Raw genomic sequence first — 24,850 nt, 5'->3', positions numbered from 1 at the left:
ATTCTCTTATGCGCACTTGATGAGTAAGAGGAATGCAGATTGCTGGCAGTATTCCAAGCTCAAGTTGTTGGTTCAGTTCATGAGCTGCTTTTGGAAAGAAAACAACCCTGTTTTTGTTTTTTTCCTCTAAAGAGCAGTTTATTCCAGGCAGTCCATTTGAATCAGAGGTGTCATGGTGGTTATATTTTTTAAATATAACCACTATTTTTACTTTTTGTTTTTAGTTCAGTTCAGCTTCAGCGAGTTTCCAGAGTGGCTTTGCTTGTTTCAGTTTAGTTCATATTGTTTGAAAATGTTTAGATTTACTTTATTTTTTATTAGCTTCAGTGTTTTAGATTTTTTTTGTTTTAGTCTCGATACACTCATCCATCAAAGCCTCGTCAGTCAAGTTATGATAGATTTTGCCAGACTAATAAATACTAAAACCAAGGAGATTTCCTCTGTTTTTTTATTTATTTTGTTTAGTTCATAAAATCTTTTTTTTTTCCACAGTATAGTTTTAGTTTTCAGTTTCTTTTTACTATAACTACAATAATCTTGACTTCTTTAAGGATACAAACTGTTTTCATATAAGAAAAGAATAAGGAATTATTTGCCTGCTGCAGGCAGATGTTTTGATCGGTCACTGCTGCTCTGTTTGGTGTCCAGATTGTGCGGCTGGATCGCACAATGGAGCAGATCGTCTTCCCTGTGCCCAACATCTGCGAGTTCCTCACTCAGGAGTCCAAGCTGCGTGTATACTACACCACAGAGCGAGATGAGCAAGGTAGCAAGATCAATGACTTCTTCCTGCGCTCTGAGGATCTCTTCAATGAGATGAATTGGCAGAAGAAGCTGCGAGGTACTCAAGAGGCTACTGGTAACACAAACACCGTTCCCTGTGCGTCTTTCTCCTCAACTTTTTATGAATTAGTGCCTGGTTTACGCTCTTTCTTCTTGCATCCTTCCAGGCCCCAAGCCCCTTTCTGACACATACACTGCATACAGGTTATGTTTTACATATTGGCATGATGGATAAGCAAAAAGTGAGCACAAAGTTTCCCTCCCTCTCACTCTAGTAGGATTACTCCGAATGTGTCCTCCACATATTACAAAAACACATATCCCAATAAAGAATATAAAGGCCTCAACTACCCTCAGACAGGTCTCACTCATAGCTTCAACTTTGAATTGTGCTAACCACTGATCTGTCAGATATTAGCTGCAGCAGCATTACAAGATCTGTTGCATCAGAGAAAATCGGACCTACTTTGCACAAAAACGAACAAAACACAAAAACTCAAAAATGAGTTTGGTTCAAAGTTTTGCAAGAGCGGTTCTTTCTTGGTAGCAAAATAAAGTTGACCCATAGAGACCTGTTGTGATGAGGGTCCACGTCTGAAAGAGGCTGCCAAAATGCTGAACCCTGGAGAGATGAAAGTCGAGAGAGCATGTAAACTTTTATAAGCTGCTTATATTTAAATTGCACTGTAATCACTGAGTTGGTTTGTTAATAAGAAATATTAGTAGCAAAGCATACAGCATATAGCTCCCAATGTTGTGATATTATCACGTTACATCTTCTAATCTCGATAAAAACAAAGGTATACTGCTGTGATATTACAATGTTCAGGTTCCTGTATTTTGTTTTTCTGGAAACTAAAAGCCTCAACTTCCCAACATAATGGGATTAATGGTTTGATGTACTTTACCTGCATACCAGCTGTAAGGTTATTGTCACATTGACATCAATCGAAGCAGGGGTAAAAGAAAGCAGGAACAGGACACAAAGGCAAAGCATTAAAAACTCAGTCCTGATGTCATTTTCACTTTAATCTTTTGTTGTTCATTAATCTTAAGTTATTTTAGTTATGCACTCAAGAGCACTGCTTTGACTTTCCCTTTAAGGTCAGGTCCAGTTCCTGCCGACTGCCTACCTGACTCTGTCAGTTTTTGCTTTTGTTTGTCTTTGCTGGTTAAAGAAAAGGTTGTGGTTTGTCATACGGTCAGGCCAGAAGAGACAGCGTTAGCCTATAATGTGGAAAAAACAAATATGAAGAGACCAGCCTCTTTCCTATGTGAATGAATCAGCACAGCTGGAGACTGTGCTGTTCCACTGGTGCTAACCGCTTGTCATCAATATAGTGACTTCTGTTGCCAAAAGTCCCCGCCCGCAGTTCTTCTTTTCTAATGAATAGCCGAGCTCAAAATAGCATTAGCCACGATACTGATCTCCTGACCAAGGTCTAATATGCTGTGTCTGTGTGAGTGTGCGGCCAAATATGTGCGTGCAAGTTGTTTTTACTCAACTAAAGGAGGAAAAACGTTTAGTGCGAAACCCTGTTTCCCACAAAAACTCTGTCGCTGCCTAAAATGGAAAATAAACCAAAAGAATCAACAGCAAAATAAAAGAACAAAATAATTTGCACAAAACAGGACGCTGACATCGCCATGCTTCACATATAAAGTTCCGCTGCTGGGATGTCGTGCTTTCCTTTTTCCAAACATGAAGATTCTCGTTCTGTGCAAGGTCGTGTGCATGTCATATTTGTCAAACCAGTAGCAGTGTTGTTTTTGAAGATCAGTGGCTTTCCCCTTGCTCTGTTTACGCTCACGCACACACACACTATTGTTTTTGGTGCATTCATTAACATGAACATAAGCCGATGCATCGCCTTTAATTGCTCGGATGTTACTCGTAGTTCCGTTGTGACCTTGCATATGACCTTTTCTTCTTTTTACACAAAGTCTGGTTCTCAGACTTTTAAGTTAGGTTTTGCAAACGCACTTCTTTTCTTTTTCGTGCTGTGAATCACTTCCCTAAATGTATGAAAGTCAGACTTTGATAAATCCCCATTCGTTGAATAAAACCGAGCCCCCACCCACACCTGACTGAAACATGTGACTCTGATTTCACCTTCAAAATAACTCAGATCCTAAACTTCAATGAGGCTTTAGGACATAATAAAGCAGAAATACGGAAAATTTAAAAGGATTCACAAACTTTCAAACAGTATGTCTACGTGTGGAAGTAATTTGTTTGATGAGCAGATTGTCAGTAAATTACTGGGTCACTAAATGCAGCAGTGCACAGAGGTTATAATGATTTGGAAAACTGAGGAGAATTTTCAGATTTCATCATCTATGGTAAATCATAAAAATGTCGAGAATCCAGAGAAATCCCTGAAAACAAGGGACAGTCTGAAAACCTACAGGTGTAAATCACTTGAAAGCCTCGGCGATACTTCAGAAAACATTCAGCATCCAAAAATTCCAAATGTTCATACTACCGTGCAACAGCATCAAATAAAATAAACGGAGCAAAACACTTGTACCTGCTGTGTGCCTTAGGTAATTCGGGATGGTCTGAGCAGAAGTGAAAAATGTCCTGTGGTCTGATGAATCATAATCTGAAATTCTATTCAGATGCTTATTGTTTAAATGATTTGCAGATTGTTGCATTCTTTTGTTTACATTTCCCACAGAGTCCCAAGTTTGTTTGGGCTTTTTTGAGGGTATTTTTTTTCCTTTTTCAAATGTGAAATGTGTGTGATTTTTGAGTACTTTAATGGATTTCAGGTGTCCCAGATTATTCTGTTTAGGTGGTTATGTTAGCAGTAAATGTACGCACTCGCATTCTGACTTGTTTGACTGTGTTTCACACCAAATTTACTAACCGACTCAAATACCCAGAATATTCACTCAGCGAGTTTTGGTTCTTCTAAACCAAAGAAGCAGAGCTGCTCGCTGTGGTTGCCACTTGTGACAACGGAGTAGCTGGAATTGGCTTTACGAAAGAAACTATTAATGGCACCAGTTTTATAGTTGCCATGCTCAGTGTTTGTAGACAGCGACAGAGAGAGTTCAAACAGTTCATGTAATTTAGGGTTGGTGCAAAGTTGGTTATCTGTATAAATCTTTTTTTTCAGCTTTGACTCAAAGGTATTGAAAGTGAAACTTGGTTGGTCTGAAATACTGGACAGTTTTTGGAGTACAGACATGTACGCACTACATCTGAGTGCTTTAGCATAGCCATCTGTGTTAATGTGCTTCACTATGCTGTCCTTTAGCCCAGCCCATCCTGTATTGGTGCTCCAGGAACATGTCATTCTGGAGCAGCATCTCCTTCAACCTGGCTGTGCTCATGAACCTCCTCGTAGCCTTCTTCTACCCTCTGGAAGGCGTCCGTGGAGGTCAGTCACTCTCAGTCTTTCTCTGTGTATGATACCCAGTCATTGCCATTGCCCTGTTAAGATGACTTCTGTCAGTTTTCTTTTGGATCAGAGTTTAAAACACACAAACAAAAAGTCATTCTGCAGCTGAGATCATGCTATAATATTCTTAAACACAGAACAAATATTGTAAATATTCTGTGTAGGTACTGCCATCTGATTCATAGTGTATGGCTATTAACAGTAGAAACGATTCATCGACTCGATCCTCGGAGCTGCTTATGGTCGAACACCCAGCAGTAGAAGTGGTGTGCTGTAGCAGAAGTGTCTGAGGTGAAATGTGAGATAAGCTTTGCTCTGTAGGTCAATTTGAAGCAGCATTATGAGAAATCTACAGCTTTATAGATAAACAAAGTTTTGTTTTATGTGAACATCCTGTTAGCATGTCTCAGTTCATGGCTGCTTATATTCTCGTGCCGGAGCTGAAGATTACACATGCGGACACCATGACAGACCCTTGGTCTTACAACTTTAGTCCTTTAACACTTGAGAATAACAGATTGCTTATGCCCTGATTGTTATCTGCGTGCGTGTGTGTGTGTGTACGTGCGTGCGTGTGTGTGTGTGTGTGTGTGTGTGTGTGCGTGCACTGTGGTTAACACAATGAGTGTGACTACTACAACACAGGAAATGGGAGTGAGTGACACAAGCATTACTGCTGAGATCAGGGGTGGGGCGGGATGCAGAGAGTACAAAATGTGTGTTATCAGAGACCTGGTTAAAAAGAACAGGAAAGAAACTGAGTGTTTACTCTTCAATTTCTTCATTTTATGATCGGGTATATCGCAACACCTCAGCATATTTAGACCTTCCAGCTCACAGAAAGTAGTCCTCGACCACGCGAGGCAAACTGTGATCTAAAAAGTGTAGATTAGCCTGTAAAGTTATGGCAGGAATCTTTTTGATATTTGGAGAGAAAGGCAATAGTTTATTTTTTCCTTCACCAAGTTTCCATTACCAGTATATGACTGGCACAGAGCAATTAAAAAAGGCGTTGTGTGTGCTGGAGTCAAAGATGTTAGAAGTGAAAAACTAGTGTTAGCAGAAATCTGATTAATGTTAGCAACTCTTAGTTATATTACCATCTACCAGGGAATGTAGATATCTGCAGCAACAATTAAATACCTTTAGCTGTCCAATTACTCAAAAAATTTACATAATGTCACATTTGCTTATTTTCTGTCTTTTAATCTGAAGTAAACACAAAAAAACTAAAATCAATTTGAGATCTGGCTGCTGTTGAGAGATGTATGAGGGGTGTGTGGCTTGTTGATTTGCGTCCCAATTTTCACATCCTTTCCGAAATGCTCTATGTTTAGACCTTTTTAATATTCATTTCCACAGTTGCAGCCAGTACTTGATCAGATTGCCACAGTAAAAGGAATTATTAGTGCGTAGCTTTAAAGGACCTTACAGAACGCTATATGTTCCCGTGCTTGTGGTTTGGGTGTAGCCTCACACCTCCCTAACCAAAGTTAGGGAGGTGTGAGCATCACTACAGCTGTGAAGAGAATGTAATCCTGGTTGAAGAGCTGGATCTTGAACTGCAGTGGTGTCATAAAAGATTGATTTTGCACTTCTTTTCCTCTGATACTGGTTTAAGAGGTCTTTCTTTTTCTCTCTTTGCATCACTTCTGGTAATTAGGGTATGTGATAGTTTGTTCACCCAGACTATTAATACTGTGACCACCTTAAAAAGCCAGAATCACGTCAGGGACACATACAGCGAGATTTCAAATGGCAGATGTCTTGCTTTACAACTGATAAATATTTGTCCAAGCAGTGATCTGTTTTAAACAAAGTTTTAAATGTGAAAGTGAACTCGTAATGCTTTACAATACAAACCATTTTTAAGGTCAATTTACAATCACAAATTAGCTGAACATGGATGTCTGTAGACTGTGGGAGGCAGTACCCAGAGAGATCCCACGCAGCACAGGGAAAACATGCCACGAGATTTCACCCAGGAGCCTTCTTGCTGCTTCTTGCGCAGAGAAAGTGCGAACTACTGCATCAATACCAGTCATAGTGAATTTTAGTATTTAGTGTTTAGTTCAACAGCAAAGGCTATTATGCTATTATTTATTGATCAAAATGACTGTATTTATAAGTGTGAACGTAGTTCAATCAATCAATCAATCTTTATTTATAAAGCACTTTTCATACAAAAATGTAGCACAAAGTGCTTTACATGGTTAAAAGCAGCCCACCCCACCCACCCTCCCACACACACACGCACACACGCACACACACACACACACGCACATGCACAGACACAAACACGCACACTTAAAGAGTAAAATTGGGCTGGGTACGCATTAGCCAAGTGAGGAAACACTATCACAGGGAGCCGTCTGCACCGGGAGCCGGTCACAGACCGCAGCCTCCAGGCTGGGCACACAGCAGGAGGGAGGCAAAGAAGCCCCCCAGCCAGGCTGAGAGGACCCACAGAGCCCCAGCAGCCACGGTCGATCACAGCCCCGGTGCAGAGAGCCCCCTCCGAGGAAACACTGGAGATATGACCTAATAAGAATATATACAGGATAAAGAGATAAAATAAATAAGAATGGGATACAATATAAATATAAATATAAATAGAGTAAGAAGATAAAAAATGAATAAGAATAAAATCAATAAACGTTAGGTGAAAGCTAAATTAAAAAGGTGGGTCTTGAGCCTGTTCTTAAAAACATGTACGTTCTCTGCGGCCCTGAGCTCCTCCGGCAGGCTGTTCCACAGTCGAGGACCATACCACTGAAAAGCTGCCTCTCCATGAGTATGTGTCCTGACTTTAGGGACAATCAAAAGGCCAGTACCAGAGGACTTCAAGGTCCGCGAGGGTTCATATGGTAAAAACAGATCTGAAAGATAAGAAGGCCTAAGACCATTAAGACATTTAAAAACCAATAAAAGAACTTTAAAATCGATCCTGAAACACACGGGGAGCCAATGCAGCGATTCTAAAACCGGTGTAATGTGGGCCCGCCCTCTGGTCTTCGTCAGCACACGAGCTGCAGAGTTTTGTAAAAGTTGTAAAGATGAAATATTCTTTTTAGGAAGACCAGAGAGCAGGGCATTACAGTAATCAATGCGACTGGTAATAAAAGCATGCATCAACATCTCCGTGTTGGCCCGACAGAGAATAGGGCGGACTCTGGCTATATTTTTTAGATGATAAAATCCAATTTTGGTTACATGTTTAATATGTGGGATAAAACCAAGCTCAGAGTCAAAAATAACACCTTCACTTGTAGTGAAGGGCATAGTGAAAATGCCTGTAATTTAGACAAGAGTTTCTCTCTCTGAGCCTCAGGACCGATGATTAAAACTTCAGTTTTGTCCTGGTTAAGCTGTAAAAAGTTGAACATGAAATGCTATCAGAACACATTATGACTGAAATCATAAAGTTTCCCTATTAAAGTGGAAGACTACACCACGGTGTCCTTCACTCAGACACAACATGATTTGCCAACTATGATAAGACTGTTCCACATGTGCTCACATGACAAATGACACTGATGACTGATCATTGTCTTCTCACAGACATGTTTTATCTAAGCGGTTATCAGTAAAGCTCTGGTGTATGATTCAGTGATATCTGCAGAGATATAAAGAAGGAAGATTTAAAGATTGTATTCACAGCTAAAAATTGGTCAGCAGCATTTGTCATCACATTGGTGGCCGATTCTTCATAAAAGCCGTCATGTTAAAGCAATTCCGTGGTAACAGCTTGATGTTTATAAAGACATGCACTTGGTGTTAAAGTTTTTGTATCGATGAGGAAACCAATGAGTTTCACACAGCTGCTTCAGACTAGGAAAAGGGAAGACATCGCAAAGAAACTCTGTGTTTGTTGAAGAAAGCCTGCCAGGGAACAGGTGGATTCAGACTCCATTAATAACTGATGAGTAACCCAGAGTTTTATTTAGCTCTGTCTGAAACAAAAAACCCAGTGGATCCTTCATCTCTCAGTTTCACTAAACCCATTTTCTGGAACAGACCTCTGCATTTTGATACAGCCAGTTAGCAGTGGTCACAACTTTAAGACGAGAGCGGACTTTGTGATTGATACACACACACACCCACCTCGCACGTGCATTCACACACAAAACCAGAACTACACATCAAATGCTACAAGGCATCTAGAAGCATTTACGTTTTTACAAAACCAAATTGAGATCCAATCTTAGCCAGAATTTAAAAACTGAAGCCATTCATTTCGATACTGAAACTACAGATGGTGTTATTCATTCCTTAACATCGGTATTTTCTGTGTGCCATCCTTCTTTTAGAGTCACCGTTTGCCGACGCTGATTGGATTTAAACGTGTTTCCAAACAGTTTTTTTTCTTCTTTTGTTTTTAGCAAAAAGTGTCTTCAGAGTGATGCTCCATTCATGCCCTATCAGTTTCTGACATGGGTTATGGTTAGGTTTTGTTATGTCAACCAAAGTCCATCATCCATCATGCATTTATTTAACCCCGTGTGCACAACTATGGAAATTATGTAAGCATATAAGCACCTACAGAAATTCAGTGCTCTGCTGATTTAATTGATTTTCAGCTCTAAAGCGTCTGTCGTGTCTCTTGTGCCTAAAGTGTAGATTTTGGGACTACAAAGTATGAAGTAATCACCCTGAAGCATATATGTCAGTTTAATGCCTACAAACAATTGAAGGTACTGAGTAAAAAGGACAAAAAAGTGAAAAAAACCCAAAAAAAACAACCCAAAACAAACCAGCGTAATGAATATTGATCTTCATTTAAAATGCATAAAATAAACTCCTTTTCTTTTAACCAACAAGGATGTGGACATAAAAAGTTATTATCCCTGAGATCTCCAGATTTGACCTTCTTCCCCAAATGATTATAATCCCAGATCAGTCTGGGCTGTCACGAGGCTTTCATTTCTAAATTTAGGGGTAGGGAAAACTCTGTCTGGTGTTTGGTCACAAGTTGTAACTTCAAAGACTGAATATTCATTCAAACAGAGATTCTGAGTGATTACAGGAGATTCTTCACAAGCCAAAGGAATAAGCAGACCTGAGCATGTTTTTGTGTGAAGTTTCAGTTTTCTTTTTGATTTGCCGTCTCTTATTCCCTTCCGGTTTTTTTCTCAGTTCTGCTTCAGGGCAATATTTGTGGGGACGCGAAAAGCCTCAGCCGTTAAGGCCTCCATTGTTCCAGTGCAAAGAGAAGACGCACATTGTTTTTCGCATAAACTTTCAATTGTTCTGTCTGGGGTCAAACGGCGAGGTCCCTTTTGTTTGAACTTCCTCGCAGTGGTGTAGAGCAGACAAAAAAAGAGGTTGTTAGCTTAGCTTTAGAAACCTGATGTGGTTTTCAGTGTTAAAGGGGTTCTGAGAGCTTAGAAGTTCATTCCAGGATACACCACTCACTGCAAAATTAGGTGTTTTGGGCATCTAGAGTGTGAAATGGTGAATGTTTACCGCCACACGGATGCGTGCATGAAAACATAACATGCCCTATTTTCTTACCAGCTGAGATGCTTCATTTGAATATTAAAACCAGTTGCTTGCAAAGAAATACCAAATTTTACCAGTGAAGCTAAATTGGTCAGAAATGTTGTTTATTGCAAGTTTGCCATTGAGACATAGCAAGCCTCACTTGCATACTGTCTTACATGGAATCTCCTTAAACACTATTGAAAACCTCACAATGACCGTGGATGGTTCGCTGTAAGCGGTTTGTTTGGAGAGAAACTGTGGTTGCGAACTTCTAGTAGCAAGCAGAAGTGTGTAAGCCTTAAAAATAAACACCCTGAATAACTACAGGTTGACTAGCTTGATGCCGAGGTCCGAGTCAGGTGGTCAAACTGCGAGAGCCTCCACCCTGTTACAGGTGGCTGCTATAATATGAGGAGAAACGGATTGTTTATGTCTGTCAACAGTACAAGCCATGTGGATATGTGAAGTGTAGTGCAAGTAGTTCAATGTGAAGGTCAGTCTCGCTTCTCTTCTTATAGCTGCAGAGTAAGCAAGTAAGAGAGATGAATGGCCTTAGACAGTAGGTGTGTGACGTCAAAGCTGCTGTGTCTGGGTTGGCTGCCAAGTCTGAGCGCCCAGGCTGCCTGTTACGATGCAGTACCTGGGATGCATCGCTACATTTGGCGGGAGCAAAGTATATTTTTAGCCAATGGGAGGTTATGTAACAACCTGTCATGTGATTGGTATACACGGAGAGACAAGAAGGAGGCCTCAGAAAGACGGGAATGGAGGGAGACATCGAAAGTGCTCTTCGTCCTTACGCAGAGAATTGCAAACCTGACACAAAAGTTCTTTTTCCTTTTTTGTTTTCATGAAGAAATCAGATTATGGGGTGATGCCAGTGCACCATGAGCTCATAATACTGCTTTCCTGAACCACAATAACTGATATAGAACAAATAATACATAGGATAAATGTGAGTTAGATTTCTGTAAGGCATCAACATTCACAACTAAAAATAAGTGAGCTTCAACTTTTCACCTGATGTCCACTTTGTGTCGTTTACTTTTTGATGTAGTGGCATAAATGTTTTGTTCAATGTAGCAATTGTTCTGATACCACAGTTAGCACAAACAACTCTTGTTCCTTCTCTAAAAATGAAAGGCTTATTATTCTGTTTCCTGAAGCTTTTTTATGAATGAATACATCTGAAAGATGGCCTTGTTGAAAAGGGCTTGTGTGTTTGCTTCACTGCAACGATCACACAGCTGCTTTCATGCTTAAACAGATAAACTGATGCATTTAAGTCATGGCGCACCGATGTTGGCGAGTGTGACTTGCCTCACTCCTGAGTGACTGGATTATCATTTGACTTGATAAAAGAATTAATAGCTACTTAAAATAGTTGGCTGTGATGAAAAAGATTGAGTGAAAGCTTTCTCACCTCGCCCTAATGACGTCTCCTTCATCCTCAGGCACTCTGGAGCCCCATCTGTCTGCCCTGCTGTGGATGGCTATGCTGGTTTCACTGGCTATTGTCATAGTGCTGCCTCAGCCTCATGGTATCAGGGCACTCATTGCCTCCACCATCCTGCGCCTGATCTTCTCGGTGGGCCTCGAGCCCACATTGCTCCTACTAGGAGGCTTTAACGTAAGTGTGCATGAACCTGACATTTAATTTTCATGCAGTACAGAAACACGGACTCTGTTCAAGCAAGATTTTGCCTTCAAACAGCTGCTAATACAAATGTCACTCATTGAATCTTAAATCTTGTATATCAGGTCAGGGAGATTCCACACTACGCTGACAATGCAGCACTTGCACTGTATATTTAGTAGTCTGAACAATGACTGTTTGAAATTCTTCTTGCACTCCCTTTGAACAAACCTTACCATACTGTGATTATACATGCTGTGTGTTTTCCATTGTTCTTCAGTTATGTAATAAGGTCATCTTCCTGATGAGCTTCGTTGGAAACCGAGGAACCTTTACACGTGGATACAAAGCCATGATTATGGATGTCGAGTTCTTGTACCACCTGCTCTATCTGATTATCTGCACCTTGGGGGTCTTTGTCCATGTCTTCTTTTACAGTCTACTAGTATGTGAGCTCACACATACTTCATCCTATACACATATCATATATGACATTTAACCCAGTTCTAGATATTCCACACACATCTCTAAACCCTTGTTCTTTCCAGCTCTTTGACCTGGTTTACCGAGAAGAAACCCTGCTGAACGTAATAAAGAGCGTAACCCGCAATGGCCGCTCAATTGTTCTGACAGCTGTGTTGGCGCTTATCCTCGTCTACCTCTTCTCTATTGTGGGATACATCTTCTTCAAGGACGACTTTATTTTGGCTGTCGACCGGATACCCAACAAAACTCTCGGTAAGTTGAAATACAGGCTTCTTGCCATTTCCTTGCTGGAACCAAAATGCATGTCATGCCTTACCCAGATGCCAGAACGCATGGAATGTTTTTCCTCATGCATTCTGAATCACTAAAAAAAACAAAGATGAAAATAGATGAAAAATATTAAGTGTGTTGGATCTTTGTACATTCACTTGAAGATCATCCAACTTGCTCTTAGCATCCAGCTACACTATCACTATTCGTTGCCACAAAAATGCATTGTTTAAAAATGAGTGTTTGACTCTCAAATGTGAACCTTGTATAGTTTGGATACTTGCATAATTTCTTCTGTTCCCAACTGAACAGAGCATGGAGCCAGCATGGTGGAAGAGTTCCTCTCTGGTGGAGTTTGTCAGAAAGAAAATGGAGAAAACTGCTCAGCAGAGGCCGCGATGGATGGTAGGTTGACAAAGTGAAAGCTAAATGTGAGTGCGTGTACATGGGGTGGAGGCTAGGGTTGAAGGTTTCTTTTTAAGTGTAAATCCATGTGTTTGTTTGTGAATCTCTTGAATTTTTCCATGTGGCTGGGTGCATGTGTTTGTGTGAAGGGCTTTATGTTCTCACACATTTCTGACTTGCCCAGAAGAGATTCGTCCCACCAAGCTACAAATCTAGGCGACTGGGTGGTCATGGGATTAAAACTGACTGGGCCAACTGGGGGCTTTCAGGGAGCTGGGTCATACACCAGGGGTTTAGACTCTTTAGACTTTGTGGTCTCACAGTACCAAGCCTAAGACTTGATGTAGGGGCCCATAGCTGAAAGGTCAGAGATTAGAGCAGGTCGATGGGTCCACCCAGGGATGGTGCGGGGACTCTCTAACTGCAAACAATGAGTTTTTGCAAATCATCCGACCTTGTTGGGATAAAGCCACCGTTCAAAGGTGAACACGTAGCACCTTTAAATTGATCGGCCAACCATGTCAAATCCTCAAACTGCCTGGAGCTTGACCTTGTCTGAGCTTCCCATCCATCATCACCAGGCGGGCTAATTAGGGTAGTCTGGTGACTAGCCTTTGTGTGGGAAGTTGAAGAATGTCCTCAGTCACATTAAAACCTCCTAATTTATTTTGGTAACATATTAGAGCTAATTGAATCTTTATGTAATGAAGCCACTTATTTTATTGAAACAATATATAAAGGTATTTTTGCTGGATGATAGAAATGCAGAGTAAACTTTAAAGCATCCTACAGTAACACTTTGCTGTGTCTTTGTAGCTTCCCTTGCCATCCAGCCGTCAGCGGTAGTGATTGAAGACAAGGAGCGGACGTGCGATTCCTTGCTCATGTGCATTGTCACAGTACTGAGCCACGGCCTCAGGAGTGGGGGAGGTGTCGGGGACGTCCTACGGAAACCATCCAAAGAGGTATAAAAAACAGGAACCCAACAATGAGGAGAGATCACACCTTTGAGGGTGTGAAGAAGAGTCATAAAATGACCAAATATTGGTTTTCCTGTTTTTTACTTTACAGTCTAGCAACACCAATGAGACGTACTGGTATATCCCCCTACCATGCACAATAAGTCTAACTCGAGTTCAGCTAAATTGAGAAGCTAACAGACATTTAAAGGTGTATTTAGGCTTGTAATAAGGAATTTAATATTAAGCATTATAAGCAAAAGTAGACGTGCTGTCAATTTAATATGTGTTGGATGAGGTAATAAGTGCAGTAGAGGATACGAAGCACTTTGAGTGCTCCAGTAGAGTAGAAAAGCGCTATATAAGAACCAGTCCATTTATCAGGAGTCCAGTATGTCTGAAAGTCTGTGATTGAAAGTTGTCCTTTACAAAGAGGATGTTTTCAAAGCTCCAAACATAGCAAAAACACACAGGATGAAGACAAGTTTGTAACTACCACGCATTAGACCTGCAGCTCAACCCACAAGATGGCACAAAGAATTATGAATCATTCACACTTTTATTAACTTCAGATAACTTATTGCTCATTTGCATTGATGTCACAACTGTTTTCAGTTGTTCAGAAGCCTGCCAAACACAACCTTACAGCTGGATTGTACCCATGCAAAAGGGCACTGAGTCATACCAATATGTTAACTTAGTTCTTATATATGTATATACACTCCTCTCAAAGGACATAATATTTTTATGCATTCTTTTAGAAGTTTTCAGAATCATAGGTCAGTGCTTGTACTTGTAAGACTGCTTTGAAAACTTGTTCAGCTTCATCTGTGAGTAATGATTTAGTAACATGTTTGTTTTTTTTACTCTCTGTTCCTCACTGACCTTCTAAACTGAAAAATGCTCTCATTGGCTGACATAACGTGCTAGCTTTCATTGCCTGTCTCCATCACCCCCCCCCCCCCCCACCTACCTTTGGCTTCAACAGGAACCACTTTTTGCAGCAAGAGTTATCTATGACCTGCTCTTCTTCTTCATGGTCATCATTATTGTCCTCAACCTCATCTTTGGTGTCATCATTGACACATTTGCTGACCTGAGAAGTGAGAAGCAGAAGAAAGAGGAAATTCTGAAGACAACATGTTTTATTTGCGGTGAGGAAAGAAGCAAAATAACTTTTTCAATAGTTAAGACTGTTTAAGTGCTGCTATTTATGCTTTCAATAGCCCCATTTTAATTTGTGCTCAAGGTTACTGTCCTATTCTCATGAACGTGAGACCTCTTTAATTTGGGAGGTATTTATATGTTCACGGACGTCAGTGTGAACTGATTAGATTTGGGTTATAAAACATCACATGACCTCACATCAGTCCTGCTCTTGTGTTAGTTTCAAACATATGGTTACCTGGACTCAAAGCACACTTCTTTCACACAAAGTTAAACGCACAGCTTAACAACATTTTCTTTCTATTTTGGATGTGATTTTTATTCTGAAGGTTGTGCCCAAACTGTCGGTCTTTGTCTTTGTCCACCATGCTATCTTCAGTTTATAAATAAAGTTACACATCCAATAGTGCTGAAATGATGAAGGCAAGGAAATTTATGTATGTGCATCCCTAATTTAATATCTCAGGAAGGCTTGGAGTGAATTTCTTGACTTCTGGGACCTCCTTTGAATGAAATAATTAGAAATTAGTGTCAAAGGTGAGGCTTGCCATGACCTCACAAACACTGATATCTAATGGAATGAGCTGATGAAGTTGGTGAGAATTCAAGCACATTCAAACAAGGGTGGGAATGGAAACTTGTTTAGTTGGAGGAGGCCTACAACAGCTAGGTGGTAATTCTAGTTTTACTTTTAGAGCCATTCTGCCTACTCGGCAAACTCTGTAATATGTCAGCATTATGGGAATATGACTCATGACCTTTGACACTTCTTTTCCTGTCTTTTTAACCCTCATTTCTATGTGCTAGTAGCACTCCATTCTTCAAGTTTAAAAGAAAAAGCGGAAATGCCTTTTTAGTTCCATTCGAGTCGAAGCTACAGTCAATACGCAACACGTTTCGCTACAGACTCGGTAATTTTGCGGTTGTGAACGATGCAAATGGATGATGATGATGATGAAATTAAGGGAAATCAAACAAGTGCCCTGTTCTCAGCTCTCATATGAGCATGCTCCTGCTATGATGCAACTTCACATGAGGTCTGTTTTTAAATGGGGGCTTTTTTTTCTTTCTTTTTTTTTTTTCTTCTGGGTAAACAACCAAACGCCTCCTCTTCCCAGAATGAATGGTTAGTCATGGCAGGTGCTGATGTGGAGGAGGAGTGTTTCTTCCTGTTACCATATGGGTCTTGACCATGTTAGACAGTACACATACTCAGACACTGGCCTCATCTGTCACTGCACAGCCACTTTTTTTTCTTCTTTTTTTTTTGTCGGGGGCGGGTAATTTCAACTAAATAATTAGTAGTAAGTTTTAATTGTGCTCGCTTGTTTTGTCCGCCCATTCCCTCATACCCCCATTTCCTGTCTTTAAAAAAAAATTAAGTCATGATCATTCATCAGTCATTATTTAGGTCACAAGAATGATGATGCAATCTTGCATAAGAAAATGTATTTCCTCACTTTTCCTAAGAAGTATAGAGGCCAGATTATTTGGTGTGTGTGTGTGTGTGTGTGTGTGAGAAATTATGTCTTTTATTTATTTATTTATGTATTTTTAGGTTTGGAAAGAGATAAGTTTGACAACAAGACGGTCACCTTTGAAGAGCACATCAAAGTTGAGCACAACATGTGGCACTACTTGTTCTTCATTGTCCTGGTGAAGGTCAAGGACTCAACAGAGTACACTGGCCCAGAGAGCTATGTGGCTGAAATGATCCGGGTAAGGATGTTGTCACTGACATGCACATGCACTAGTTTAATGAGGGTCTTATTGGAGTAAATACTAGTGTAGCTGCAAATCTTCCGAGTCTTGATTTCAGTTGCGTGAAAAAAGCCCCAAAGAGGATGTTGAAAGACCTTTATTTTAATTAGGTACATTGTGGATATTTTCTTTCTTTGCTATAGACGTTAATTTAATTATTGCTAAAGCTACTTCAGTAAGGTAGTATGCGAGTCCCAGTTCCTAATAATATGAATTTATTTAAATTTGTTTTTCAACAGTGTATCTTTCCATCTATTTGCTTTCTGCATTGTTGGGGATGATACTAATTAAGAACTGAGCTACTAGGTACTTACATTACAGACTGATTCATCTACCTGATCGTGAATCTTGGTTTTTTTTTTTGTATCCTTTAAATTCGCAGACACTCCGGAAATTCTGTAATCGACTTGTTTTTCACTTTCTTCTAGCTGCCTTCCTCTCAAAATAGAGCTCTCGCCCATCTTCTTCAGTGCTACAGGTGTGCCTCAAAGCCTACATTAGCAAAACGTACGGTGCAACACTGTATCTGCTACCGCTGTGGTCTTAACTGAGGTTAACCTTCACTCGTGAAGAACACTGTAGGCGCTTCGACTAGGCGTAAAGGTTTATATGGGTTCGGACAGAAGTGATTACTGCAGTCTTTTTCGCTTCCTGCACTGTGACAGGCAGTAATATTTATTTTTTTTCACCTCGTGTGCTCTAGTGTACCAGCACTGCTTTTATGTAATCCCTACCTCTGTGACCTTGAATCCTTCCAAAGCATTATCACATCAGTCCATTTTATGAATGGACAATTAACATTCAGACACAGTCTGCCATTGGCATAAAAGGTTTTAATCCTCTGAAGGAGGCATGCATTGTTTTAATCATTAAACACACATGCATGCACCCTTTATATCACCACATGACAGCCACTTTGGCATGCAAACACACTGAAACCTTGAGTTATTTATTTTACTTTTTTCTATCCTGACATAATGCATATTCCTATATGTTGTATAGAAAGTATGTCATCACTGTTATTAGTTCCAACAAAGGCTTTGTTATCATAAAAAACTATAAAATAGCAAATGCCAAGTGTTCGTGTTTATGCCAAACAGAGCGGCACATCAGATAAATGTACAGCCAGCGGAGAAAGTGATTCAAGTGGATATCTGTAGAATTGTGCCTTTCAGAAAAATAAAAGGGCCTGAAAATTGATTGTTTTGATTGCTGCATCATACCTGTAGTCTGTGAGCAATTAGAAAGCATTTTAACTGCCACAGGAAAGCCCCTGTTTCTGAAGTGGTTGCTCCCCTGACGCACTTGTGCTGCTGTCAGTTTTTGACCCAGTTTTTCATTCGATGCCATTTAGCCCACTTTCCTGCTTTTTGCCTTGATCTGCTCCCTTAGTCTTGTGAGGAACCACCTGATTTGGGATTAACTCCCTGTCCTCTCGCTCATTAGCGGTGTACTCCCACTGAGCCAAAATACGTTTGTCAAGGGTTCATTCCGACTGGGTTAAGGGTCTTAGCCAAACAGAAGAAGTTGCACATTGTGTGAAAGATGCCGGTGTGCCCAGTCATCCTTAACATCAACTCTCAGCAAGTGTCCTTGTGTCTTGTTACAAAGAGTATATCATTCATAGAGCGTCTGTCATAAAACGCATTCAGTAAATCATTCACGGAGGTTAAATTGAGTCACGTTGTGTGCAAGGATATCGTTTTATCAGCTTTTAAAATGGGATGAAGTTTAGTGGAGTTTTTTGGTTTTATTTTTTGGTTAGGTGGCAGACGGAAAACCATACAACACTTATTTAATTTATTTTTTAGATATTAAAAAAAATCCTGCATGAAAAAATGTAAGTAAACATGCAATGTTATCTACATTAAATAAAACTTCACAGTAATATTTATATTTTTTTAAACCATAATAATGTAGAGTGCAGTAGTGGCAATAAATTATCGTACAGTCATACATACATCTCATTTTTTATACAACATACAGCTAATTTCAACTGTGCTGGTTTCTGATCTTTCTCCAATTTTTGGATACTTGCTGTGTTAAACTTTATTTGAATTCACAAAAGTTGCATGATGATAATGAATATAATTTCTGCCAACAGTAATAGGAGTTATTAATGAATTATTTTGTTATAGATTTTTCAGTTGTTAGGTCTTGTTTTTCTTTTCTTTTATTACAGACATATTCCACTGTATTTACCAGTGATTTGATTAGCAGATGGTATATTTTCAGGCTCTTGTGTTTCAATCTGAGCAGCCTCTCTCCCACTGTGTTTCGATTTTTTTGATGCTGCACTAACGTGGAAGAAGCAGCGGGACATAAGGGGGTGTAGAAGTCAGACTACTCTGACAATGACTGGGACTGACGTCAATGGTGGAGGGCTCTGGGTGAAATGTCATATCTAAGGTGTTAAAAAGAAAACAGTAAAAAAGACGATGCTCAGTTTGCACCCATTGCCCTACTTCTAATTATGTCCGACGCTTAAAAAAAAATGACACCCATGCTCTATTTGCTCTATTTCCAATCATCTGCTGCCGTAAACGTTCAAGACTGTGATAAATCTGGGAGGGGGGAGAAGGGGGGGCATTTATTTGCATATTTGTAAAGTGAGTGGGTCGTCAGCTCATCAGGTGGCTTGTGGCATGACTGTGACGTTTTGTGTTGCTGTTTTAACCACACAGCATCCTGTTTCTCTGTCATGGCCCGTGCGGTTTTAATAATGAAAAATGTACTTCCGTCATTTCCATTGAACCAGCACGTTGTAGACTCTTAAGTCATGCCTGCACTTCTCAGTTTACTGGAAGTGCTTTCATATGTAAACACTGGGGATGGAAAGAAGGCTAGGCCGTTAAGTGATAAAGTCGTCAAACAAACACACGTGTGGCTGCAACCTGCGGGCGACATCCAAATAGGGGAAATGACCTCTGTCGTGTTTAGGTGATTTTTTTTTTTTTTTGTTTGTTTTGTTTTCTTTTTTTAAGCAGAGCCGAGTCTGGGAACAGGAAGGTGTTTTCAAATTATTATATCTGTGACAGTCAGCGAGAGATGACAATCTTTCTTAGAGAGACTGGAGCGTTCCAATAATCAAAATGGCACATTTGTACCTTTTTATTTAATTTCATTTCTTACACGTACCAAATATTGCAGTAGCTGTCCTCCGATATAGAAGTGCGTATTAGAGTGGGAGGAGGCAGGTAAACTAGTAAACACAGCCTCTGTCTCTTTGCATTCAGGAAGTGGAACTTGCTCACAGCCGTCCTCTCCTCCTTTCAGAATGACTGTTTGCTGCTCATTATTTTAGTGTTGTGTGATTCCCCCTCGGGCTACCGTCTGACCCAGGGCTGGTTTGCGGTATGCACGGCCACCTCACTTGCGTCGATGTCTCCAAATCGACCACTGAAACGCGGGGACTTTTTCAGCCCAGTTCTTTGGCACTGCACGATTTCTGGCCAGTGTTCTCAGAGCCTGCAGCGCAGCACACTTGAGTTTCATTCATGCAGCACTAGGGCAGATCGTTGTGCTGATTTAAGGAACATGACAGTGATAATATGCAAGTGTGTTGATTAAGATTTCAATATAAATGCCTCTTTGGCAGAACACACATTAACCGTGGCAAGTGGGGAAAAGGCGCTAAAAACAGTTTACAACAACCTGTGAGGTGACTGCTGGCTTTTGTGTCTTTGCCCTTCTGCATGCTGCTTCATCTAAATAACATATTAACATTTTTTATATATATATATATATATATATATATATATATATATATGATGCACATCAAATGTTGCTATCTCTTGGTTGCTGCTGCAGGTGGAAGTCTCATTCCCGACAGTCTACAAAAACTTTTTTAGCAAGCAGAATTGCTCCACAGACCATTTTGAAGTAGTGATGAGAACATTCGAGATCTCGGTGTTTATCTGTGTATATGATGCGAAGAATGTGGAGTCATATGAGAAAATTTCTGTACGCCTGCCAGTGTGATCGTCTGTTCTTTAAGATTAGGCGTGACAGAAACAGATCAAACAAGCGAGCTGCCTCGTGTGAGTGATTTCAAGAATGCCTGCATATCCCATGTGATTCTAATATGGAAAGTCCCATTCTAATTAGTTTGATTCCGCTTTTAGAGTCAGCTTCAAATCACTGCACACAAGCCAGAGACTAAAACTGGGCGTTAGATGGGGAAAAAAAAAGTACAAATTTCATATGGCCTTTTGCCATTTAAGCTTGTTCTGGTGAGTTAAAATTAGAATGAGAAGTGAAAAACTTCCTAGAAAATTGCAAAGGTTCCAGCACCCTGAAGGCAGTCACGGGGAACGTGATAAATACATTTCATTGTGTCTTCATACCCCTCCTAACAAATCAAATTTCTGTTTACCAGGAGCACAACTTGGACTGGTTTCCACGAATGCGGGCCATGTCTTTGGTCAGCAGTGACGCAGATGGGGAGCAAAATGAGATCAGAAATCTGCAGGAGAAACTGGAGTCCACAATGAAACTGGTGTCCAACCTCTCAGGCCAGCTGACCGAGCTCAAGGAACAGGTCGGTTTGAGCTAAAGTTGATCAAAAGACCGAGAATCTGATTTTGATGTCTGACACTTTGTCAGGGGGAGAAACATGAAGCATTAGAGGGGGTTTTTCTTTTTTCTTTTTCTTTTTGAAAAGAGCAAAGCTGACGTTTTTTCAGTTTTGTTTGTTTGTTTGCTCCTCATTGCCCTTTAGATGCAGAGCTTTCTAAATGCAAAAGGTGGTGAGTCATAGTTCACAACACGGCTCATGAGATTCTCAATCTGATTTTATTTTCATCACTGAGCTATAAGCACATTTTTTGTTTCTCTGGATTATAGACCCGTTAGCTAAGCTTTTTTTCTTTGTATCTGTCTTATTTCGGTGCGTTATTAAACCAAACTTCAGTTCAGTTTGGTTATTCTGTAAAAGATTTTACTTTTTGCATTCAGCAGACACATTAGAAGTTGTGTAAGGATACAGTTCTGCTGGTATTGCATATCCAGGCAAACAAGACGATTGTTGCACAATCTGCTGTTTCTAGTAAACAGAATTGTAGAAAGCCTTTTACCCTCGAAATGAGAACTATTTGTGAGGAAGTGAATGTTTCAGAGACATTTTGACCCAGACAGGGGGGGAAATGATTATTGTGCCTCCGAGAGCGATGACGGGCAGAGGAACATCTGTCACATCGCGCTGCAACGCACAAATGCTTGCATAGCCTGCTTTGATTTCTTTTCCTTCGCTTAATGAATTTAAACTCTTTACTTTCTCAGGAACAAACCAACGATTATTCACCGGAGAGTGAAAATTATGCCATGAGCGCTCTCCATGTTGTGTCACTCAAAAGAAAATGGCCATAATTAGCGAATTATACTGCAGAAAGGACAGCATGCTACTGCTGTCTGACTTTAAATGATATTTTTCTCTAACACGTCCCTCTGCGCAGAATTATTTCTGCTGGAACACTCATTACAGGACCACTTTGTCTTCTCACTTTTAATATTGTTGTGTTTCACTGCCGAGGTGCAAATCACCACTTTATGTCAATTAAAGTAAATTCTTAGCAGAAAACCCTCTCTTGTTCCTGCTCGTATAAAGGTTAGCACCTGCGTTTTGACTCATGCGCTTCTCTTGATCTCTGAAATTTCTCTTGACTGAGTTTCAGGATTAGTAGTTTGTATTCGGCTGCTTTCGTCAGAAGACACAGCAAAGTGGATGACAAGGCTGGCAGGATTTCAGAAGAATGTGTTTCAGTTGAGCTGCATGCAGAGTTTGCTGCTGCATTTTGTCAGTTTCTATAAGGTGCTGCGAAAGACTGAATCGATTAAGACTGCAGAGCAGAGAAGGTGGAATAATTTTTTCTTTTTTCTTCTTTTAACAAAACGAGCCCTCTCTGTTCCCCTCAGATGACAGAGCAGAGGAAGCAGAAGCAGCGGATCGGCCTTTTGGGACACCCTCAGCACATGAACGTCAACCCTCAGCAGCCTGCGTGAGGTCGACCGGCACACAGCCCTGAAGGAGCTCAGCGTTGGCTTTGCGCCCAGGTGGAGCACGCACTCCTCACGCCGAGGTTGCACATAATGTATACTGCACTGAGTGTAACTTATAACGGTAGGGAAACACTGTAACATAGGTAGTCATAAGGCGATGTGTAGCTCTACCCACCACGCATGTGTTACTCTAGAACGTGACACTCACCCACCTCATTCTGTTCAGGCCTGTCAGAACTGGTGCCAAATGTTTCCTAGGTAGAAATCATTTGGATTTCTCAACACATGGCCTTCACTGGTTGAACTTGAAATGGGGGTAAAAAGCTGACTGGACAAGAGGGAACAGTCCCATTTGTTGTTCTTTTTTTTATGTTATTGTTCTCTATTTATATTTCTAGAATAATGAGCAGTATTACATGTCTTATTTTTGTATGTTGTGCAATATATTAACTTAAATATGCAACCCCTTTGGTGTGTGGGTTTAAATTCCATCATTTATGTCTTATTTAAAAGCACAGCCCAATGTTTTGTCTCTGGATAAAATAGAGAGCTGTTGGTTGTCTGTACTTACACACAGATAGGGATAATATTTAATAAGCTGGCCTTCTCAGTTTTACTTTCTTCTTTTATTCCTTGAAAATGTGCATACTTGTTGAGGGGCAACGGCACTCAGTATAGATAGCATATTGTTTGAGAGCAATATATACGGATAGTTTACTTTCACCTGTGTAAAGCCAACAGTGTCATATCTCAGTGCTAACTAATTTTATGATATATTTGCTTTCTTATTTAACTGGGTCGTAAAGGACATTTAGTGCCACTCATGCTAATATTTGCTCAGGAGTTGTGTCATTTTTACAATAATAAATGTCTGGAGTACAATTTTTCCAGTTTTTGCAGCAGACTTCTTACATTTGTGCCTGTTTTTGGTCCTCGAGTTAAGTCTGAGACATGTTTGCTGCTTGTGCTGAGTCACTTTTATTTCCACCAAAACTCATTAGTTGCTACTGTTAGACTTCTCTCATTTTTGGACTATCTATGTGTATATACAATTTGTTGCTTACCTTTGCTTTTGTATAGAAAAATGACAAGAGGGGGGGAAAAACTGTTACTTATGAATATTATAATTACTTAAAAAAAAACTTAGGCGCTATCAATTTGTATACTGGAGTAGAATTATTTATTAAAATTGATGTAATTATCCTTTACTCCCTTTGCTGTGTTTGATTATTATTGATGTGCTTATACAGGATTTATGTGTTTTTGTTTACAAATGCACACCTTCCTACATTACCACATGACTGATTTCTTTTAAAACTGCCTTTGTATCTTCATTTCAGTAACTGCAGACCTATAAAGCAGAAAAATGTATGAATTTGTCTTTATGTGATCACACAAAGGGATACTGAAATACAAATGCCGCTCACTGGCAATAAGGTAAATGTTCTATATGGGTTCACACGGAAAGTTTGGTTTAAAAATTAAACTGGGCCACGTCCTGAATTATTCTTCTGGCTTTCAGAGAATCTGTCTATGCTAACTGGAAATGGGGAACATCTGAGTAGACTATATCCTCATTGATCAGGGACTTTCCTTAAAGATTCTCTGACAGCCAAGTATATGTTCACCAAGCTCTACTTAATGTGTAACTGTCCAGGTTCAATCAGTTGGTGTCGTGATATTTAGAAGCACTTGATTTTTTTTTAATTCATTTTTTAATGAAATGTCTGCGTACAAGAGCCATTCATTTGTCAGTCATTTCCAGAAAAATAAAAACAATTTTCTACAAAATTATCCCTCCAAAACCCTTACACGAGTACCTCGGGGCAACATGAGCATTCTTGCTTGAGTATTTTTCAGCAGATAAACTGTGGTCAGAGAAGCTCATGCTTCATAATGCCGATTCTTGCATAAGGAAGGTGGTAGTAGGTGCAGACTTGCTGCATCTGTAAATGCAAACTGTAAGGGTGCAGCGTGGTTACAATGATTCTTAAACAACTTAATTAGGAACTTAATATTTTAGGGCAAGGAGAACTAGTGCAAATTTTCTACACTAGGCTATATGCACACAGTTCGGGGTAATCAGATATTCGCATCTGTTAATACTATTTTAAAACCACACAGTTTTGGCACCTAATTGTGTGAAATGATAAGAAATGCGGACAGTTTAATCTCCACAGAACAAAGTGAAAACAGAAAGATGAGTTGCAAACAGTAGTTGACACCCCCTCCCCCTTTATCGGAATTTAGAACAAATCTTATCTGCAGCCCCTTCCCGTTCCCTCCTCTCCTCTCCGTTGTTTTGAAGCTGTTTCTATATTTAGTCTGTCTGCTTCGGGACGTCGGCGGGTGGAACCGACCGACCAGTCGGGCATTCTCGGTCGTCTGCTCGACTGACGTCACCGACAGGGATCCGCTCTTCGGCTCTCTCCCGGCCATGAGGAGCTCAACGTGACAGCGCGCTGGGTACAAGCAGGTCTAATAAGTACCAG

The 24,850-nt window shown here is 40.2% G+C and overlaps 1 protein-coding gene across 14 annotated transcripts in view; it reads left to right on the top strand.

Moving 5' to 3' along the window:
- itpr1b (inositol 1,4,5-trisphosphate receptor, type 1b) overlaps nucleotides 1-23,566 on the top strand; it is an 81,638-nt gene extending 58,072 nt beyond the window's left edge. For 8 of the 14 annotated variants that reach the window (XM_063474734.1, XM_063474744.1, XM_063474741.1 and 5 more), the window contains 11 exons: nucleotides 649-880; nucleotides 4,050-4,172; nucleotides 11,132-11,307; nucleotides 11,594-11,758; nucleotides 11,862-12,051; nucleotides 12,382-12,474; nucleotides 13,291-13,439; nucleotides 14,422-14,587; nucleotides 16,159-16,319; nucleotides 20,740-20,901; nucleotides 22,275-23,566. In XM_063474734.1, coding sequence (XP_063330804.1) covers nucleotides 649-880; nucleotides 4,050-4,172; nucleotides 11,132-11,307; nucleotides 11,594-11,758; nucleotides 11,862-12,051; nucleotides 12,382-12,474; nucleotides 13,291-13,439; nucleotides 14,422-14,587; nucleotides 16,159-16,319; nucleotides 20,740-20,901; nucleotides 22,275-22,361 — 1,704 coding nt within the window. In that variant the 3' untranslated portion in view covers nucleotides 22,362-23,566. The remainder of the gene's footprint in view (nucleotides 1-648; nucleotides 881-4,049; nucleotides 4,173-11,131; nucleotides 11,308-11,593; nucleotides 11,759-11,861; nucleotides 12,052-12,381; nucleotides 12,475-13,290; nucleotides 13,440-14,421; nucleotides 14,588-16,158; nucleotides 16,320-20,739; nucleotides 20,902-22,274) is intronic. The other 6 variants (XM_063474747.1, XM_063474746.1, XM_063474745.1 and 3 more) reach the window with 2 other exon arrangements.
- Nucleotides 23,567-24,850: the final 1,284 nt, after the last annotated feature.

Source organism: Pelmatolapia mariae, linkage group LG5, assembly GCF_036321145.2.
Source record: "Pelmatolapia mariae isolate MD_Pm_ZW linkage group LG5, Pm_UMD_F_2, whole genome shotgun sequence".
In the NCBI taxonomy this organism is placed as follows: domain Eukaryota; kingdom Metazoa; phylum Chordata; class Actinopteri; order Cichliformes; family Cichlidae; genus Pelmatolapia; species Pelmatolapia mariae.
Note: the sequence above shows the minus strand (reverse complement) of the source record. Positions and strands in the feature narration are given on the sequence as shown.